This window comes from Erythrolamprus reginae, chromosome 2 (genome assembly GCF_031021105.1).
Source record: "Erythrolamprus reginae isolate rEryReg1 chromosome 2, rEryReg1.hap1, whole genome shotgun sequence".
Taxonomy (NCBI): domain Eukaryota; kingdom Metazoa; phylum Chordata; class Lepidosauria; order Squamata; family Dipsadidae; genus Erythrolamprus; species Erythrolamprus reginae.
In genome coordinates this window covers 82,745,540-82,751,609 of record NC_091951.1, presented here as the reverse complement: position 1 = coordinate 82,751,609, position 6,070 = coordinate 82,745,540, and the positions used below count along the sequence as shown (strand labels likewise).

Sequence of the window (6,070 nt, the reverse complement as noted above, 5' to 3'; positions counted from 1 at the left end):
TACACGCAAAGGGTTTGCAAGCCAGGAGTACTCCAGTACAGTAATAGTTGCAATTACATCATTGTTATTTTGAACCACAAATATCTACATAGTTATAAAAATGCACCCAGTTCTAAAATGACTTGAAACAGCATTAGGCCTGTGTTGTGGCTTATGGCTTCTGTTCAGATGACCTTTCAAAGTGTCCTCTGTTCTCCCACAATGAGAAAATTATTCATTTACTTGAATGCATTATTAAAATTGTTATTTAAACTACCACAGAGGAGAAATTGTGACCGGAAATAACAGCAAAAAAAGGTCTCTAAGAAACCCAAGAAACACCAGTATAGATGTTACATTTGCATACACCTGCCTGCTGTGCAACTGGTACACAAAATATACATTACAGTAGCATATTATCAATCTCCTTTGGGAAAACTCAAAGGTGCTGCTTTTTTTCTTTTTCTCATGAGATAATTGGACTTTATTGGTTTTCCTTTGACCACATTTTGCTTCTCACCCAAGAAGCGTCTTCAGCTTCTTTTCCCCTTTCCCTGTGAGAACAGTGCTGTCTTATATTCTAAGGCGAAGAATTCCCACGCTGTTTCACATAGAAGTTACAATTCTGGAAATTATCAAGCAGGAAGGAGCCAAGTTCTTGGTGTATTTTCCTAGCGGTCCCTATTATAGGGGACCAGAGGCTCATTACTAAATGTAGCTCTTTTGGCATCAGAGCACCCAGGGGTCAGGTCATTTGCATGTCGAAGTAATTTGCATGCCCGTGGGCGGGGCTTCGGCGCAGCCTTTAAAGTCTCTCCTGCCGAAGCGTTTTCGAAGCGGCGTCGGGAAGGGAGGGGTTAAGGCCGCCGCGGCGCGCACTTTTCCCATTTGCGGGGTCGGGTTGGGAGTTCGCGGTGAGCCTGCCCGTCGTGCGCAGCCTTTTCCCCTCGGCCGCGCTCGCCCGGCCAGCCTCCTCGCGCTCCTCCTCTTTCTCCTCTTCCTCCTCCTCCCTGAGCAGCAGGTGGCGGCAGCGGCAGCAGCAGCGACGGCAGGCGCAAGAGAGTTAACCCGGCGGCCGCGATTGTGCGGGGAGCCAGCTAGGCAGCGGCTGCGGGAGGAGAGAGGCGGCAGCCGGGGACGGAGGGCGCAAGCTGTGGCGGCGGCGGCGGGTTGCTAGGGATGGAGGGCGCCCGTGTCACCCGGATGTGAGTGTCATGTTGGCCCCAACTCGAAGAGGTTCGCAGGCGGCGGTGGAGGAGGCGGCGACGGCAGAGGGGAAGACCCAGCAGCGGCGGCGGCGGCGGTGGTAGACCCAGCGATCCCCAGCCTTCGCCTCTTGCCAGCCCGCACCACCAGCATGAGGACCGCCGGATAGCGGGCGACCCCGGGTCAAGGGAAAGGGACTGGGGCGAAAAGGGGAGGGGGAGAACCATCCTCGCCCACCCGCTTCGGAAGAGCAGAGGAAGGAGCGCTCCCGCGCCTCGGGGCTCCCCCGACAAAAGTGACCATGCTGCCCCAACAGCTGCTGCTCCAACAGCAGCAGCAGCAGCAGCAGCAGCAGCAATTCCCTGAAGGTAAGTAGAGCTGCCGGAGCCGAGCTCCCTCCGCGGGAAAGCAACAAACGCCGCTGGCGTCGTGCGGGATTAAGTGGCACCGGATTGGGGAAAACCGGTAGTGCGGTGGATTAAAAGAAAGGGGGTCGCGGGAGTGGATTAAAAGCGAGAGCAAGGAAGCCGAGGGATCGAGGGAGGAGGTCAGGGGTTACGGCGAGCTTCCGAGCCGCGCCACAAGCGACGCTGCCCTCACAACCCTTGCCGCCTTTCTCCTCTGAGCGCCTTGCACTGATTTGACACGTCTGCCGCGCCCCCCCCCTCCGCTTTTTCCCCCTTCAAGGCTGCGCTGAGGATGGGAGGGCGAAGCGAGGACAATTTTCCTTCGGCGTTTGGTGGCGGTGGTGGCTCCCGGGTCACGCTACACACACACACATATATTGTCGAGCGCTCGGGATGACCGGAGGGGTTTGGCGAGGTTATCTTTAAAGAAAAGTCCGCCCAGCCTCCTCCACTCCCGCTTTGCCAAAGGAAAAGGAGGCGCGCGGGTTTCGTGTGTATTCCTCCCCTTGGCGAACAGGGAGTCGCCGCTGTTTGCTGCCGCCGCCGCCTCGCCTCCCTCTCCCGGCTACCCGGAGCTGCGTTGGAAATGATTCATCCTGCTTGAGTTGACAGGCGGCTTTAAGAAAGTGTGTGCGTGTGTGCGCGCGCGTGTGGCAAAAAAAAAAAAAAGCTACTCCCTCGGGAGCCCACCTGCTTCACTTTCAGAAGTGCCTTGCAAAGGAAGGGGAATGGGGCGGGGAGGGTCTCTGCTCCCTTCTTCCCTGGCCCAGAAGTAGCCAAATAAAGAAACCCAATCCATAAGTGGAAAATGGGGGTGGGAGGTTGGAAGAAATGATGAAACGATTTCAGGAGAAACCATTGTCGGGTGGATCTGACCGGGCGTTTGCTCTCCTGTGGAGTGATTCACAGGCCACGGGGGCGCTCTGCTACTTGAATAACCTGGTCTTGTTGCAGCCCTGTCTGCTCTCTATCCCCCCCTTGGATTGCTCTCAAGAGATCCCTGAGAGAGATTCATGATAGTTTCTTGGTCAGTAAAAGATGCCCTCCACTTCCCAGAGCTACCTTTACTCAGCTGCACATTAAGGGAGCCATCTTAAACATCCCCCCTCCTCTCCCCCCTCCCGCTCTCCTCCTTCACCTCTCTTTGGATGTGTGCCTACTTGCATGTAGCTCTGGAGGGGAGGAACATCACTAAAAGATAATACAGTACTTGGTTCTTATCCCTATAATATGGAAAGGAGTTGCAGCTCTTTTTAATTATTATTATTGAACTGATAGAAGGGGAAGTGATATTTGCAAAGGAAAGTCTTTCTATTTCTACATTGTGACTACCGTAATTTTCATTGGTCACCATTTGGAAATAATTTCTGACAAAGGCTCAAATTTGTTGTATGTCTTTCCATCAGTTTTCTCCACATGAAAGCTGAAATTTAGAGCTTGTTTAGAAGGGCTTCTTGTCCATTTGGTGGGAATATGTATGTGTATAGGTATATACATACATACATACATACATACATACATACATACATACATATTTATTTATTTCAAGTGCGAAAGCTCCCTTACATAGTTTGTCGTTTCTCCTTTGCAACTTTGAGAATCCTTCTGAATTTATAATTATGTCAGTTTATGTCAGTTTATAATTATCTCATTTCATTATGATTGGGTGTTTTAAGTATCTTACGTAGGATTTTTTGAAGTTCAGTGGCAAGCCACTTGCAGAAGTATCTTAAGTGAAATGCCACAGAAAAGCCAAATTAAGACAGTGACTGAAGACATTATGGTTCAGCTATGACAACTTTTGTATGATATGTTTATTACTTTATTTTAGTCCACGTATCTCTCTATTTATTTATTATGATTAAATGTATTTTTAATTTTATAAATACAGTATCTGGAAATGTTTTGGGTGAGAGGCAGCATATAAATAATTGGTAAAAATATTTAAAAGATGATATTAGTAAACTATTGGTAAGATCAACCATAGAGATAAGATGAAAAATCTCACTTTCAACATGGTCCTTAATTGTAGTGCAGTACAGTTCCTACTCATTTGCAACTATTAGCAGTGATGAAAAAATAACTTTATGACCAGTCTTCGTATTTATGACCTTTGCATTTCTGTAAAGAAAAGAAAAGTTGAAGATCATAAGCACAGTTCACAGAGACCACGTCATTTAAAAACTTAATGACTGAGCTGCTAGTCCCAAATGTTGTTTTAAGCTTCTATATGGTTTTATACTATGCATTAACACTTTGAAAGGCTTCCTTCTACGTTTTTCTTATCTTAGCTCAGAGTTTGTATATCCCCGGTTTTGTATTACTAACTTCAAAATGTATTTAACAGTTCAAGAATTAGTTTACTGTAACTGTTTCTATAGTGCTTTGACTAGGGGTAGATCAATGCACAGTAACATAAGTTCTCCACAGTTACTATTGTCGACTCTAAATCCAGAAAATATGAACAAGAATTCAAAACACAGAAAAGTGTTTTGTGGATGTACGCCAAACCACAGGCCACAAGTGGAGTCATAATATGTATTACATATTCAAAGAATTAACCACGTACATTTACAGATTTTATTCACAAGACTCAGGATGTTTCTTTTCTTTCTTATTTTTTTTAACACCAGTTTTTAACTGCTTGTGTTGTGCTTGTAATTTGGCTAGAAATGAATGTGGATTAAGACAACCCTATCTTAACCCATGCAGTGCTTTGGCCATGGTGATGGCTTATATTTGGTCTAGACTGTTTGTTACCACAACCTCTGATTGATGGGTCCCCCTTTTTTTGCCTGTGGCCAGCCCCACCACTACCATGTAAAAAAACAAAACCAAAACCCACCCATTCCAGTGAGAGAAGTACTCTGAGGATGGGCTCCAGAACAAGTCCAAAAGCTCAGGAGACTAAAACCTCTGGTCCTCCTGGCGACCAACCAGTTTGGAGCCTAAAAAATAAATTTTACAATTTTCATGTCACTATTTGGATAGAAGGGAAAAGTGGCAGAAACAAAGTAGTTTAAACTTGCAGAGACAAAAACAAAGTACTGTAGTTTAAACTTGCTCAATTCCATTGATAAATGGAAGGGAAGGAGGAGCAAGTCCAGCTTTTCAGCCTTTCACTTGTGAACTTGTTAAAGAAAATGACAACGTGAGCAACAAAAACAGTGATTGGAAGTACATCCTCAAAAAGGGCCACAACAGCTGGTTGTAGAAGAAGGGTCTTGCTTTTTAAAGCATGCAAACTAGGCAGCATATAAAACAGTTTTTGAGACAAATCCAGAAAACATGGCTGGAAGTTGCATTGAATAGGGCCGGGTTGAAGATGACACACTCTCAGGAAATGGTAGGTGGGTTGTGCTCACTGGACATATGATTTGTCCAGAGACTGACTCCCTTTCAAATATATAGCAGCAACCTTATTTATACAGCAACACCAAACATCTTCACTGCACACACATGGAAGAACATCTCTCTTCACATCTTTGAGACAATTCTGTGTTTCTATCCATCTCTCAGCTGAAAATACTCATTCTGGCATTAGACATTAAAGTGGGATAATGGTTTGAGCGTTGAACTACGAACAGGCTGGTGCAGGCTCAGATCTGCACATATTTGGTATCTTCCAATATTTTTATGGATATAAAATAGAGCAGGAAAATAACTTGATTTATAAATGTTTTTCTTTATGATCAGCCAATTGCCCAGAGATTCAGTAATCCAGGATGTTTTACACTTCTGGAGAAGGATAAGCTAAAAACAAAATAAATAAAAGTAATTTGTTCTTAAATATAGGGTTGTTCAAAATAATAGTTTTAAAACTTCATATAACTCCCCTCCCTCTCCCAAATTAATGTTCCTAACTTTGGTCTTCTGTTCTCTGTTAAATCATGTTTGGGTGGAATTATTTTCCAGACTCAGCTACACTCGGAGTATTAATCTTAAAAATCAAGTATCTCTAAGAAGGGAGGGAAGAGAAAGAAACAAATTTCAGTCTCCTTCCTTTTTCCTCCCTCTGTTCTTTCTTTCCTTTTTTCTTTCTGTCTGTCTGTCATGTTACATGCATGATAGAGTTCAGAAGAAATTCTGGAAGATCATATATGAGCATATCAATAAGGTCTATCACTCTATAATTGCTGCCAAGATTTTCTGCTAACTTGCAATTTGTTACTATAAACTATGATCCAGGAATTTTGACAGCCCCAAACTGGAAGCCATACGTTATAAGTCCTCAACTTACAACAGTTTATTTAGTGACTGTTCAAAGTTAAATGACACTGGAAAAAAAAGTGACCCATGACTGTTTTTCACACATATGACTGTTGCAGTAACCTTGTGGTCATGTGATCAAAATTCACCTGCCTGACAACTCATTCATCTATATGATGGTTGCACAGTCCAGGAGTCATGTGATCATCTTTTGCAATCTTCTGACAAGCAAATCAGTAGGAGAAACCGGATTCATTTAACAACCCTGT

General features: G+C 44.6%; 1 protein-coding gene across 2 annotated transcripts in view; it reads left to right on the top strand.

The window, feature by feature from the left end:
• Positions 1 to 993: 993 nt before the first annotated feature.
• CACNA1D (calcium voltage-gated channel subunit alpha1 D) overlaps positions 994 to 6,070 on the top strand; it is a 277,357-nt gene continuing 272,280 nt past the window's right edge. For both annotated transcript variants that reach the window (XM_070738512.1, XM_070738513.1), the window contains exon 1: positions 994 to 1,553. In XM_070738512.1, the coding sequence (XP_070594613.1) occupies positions 1,487 to 1,553 (67 nt within the window). In that variant the 5' untranslated portion in view covers positions 994 to 1,486. The remainder of the gene's footprint in view (positions 1,554 to 6,070) is intronic.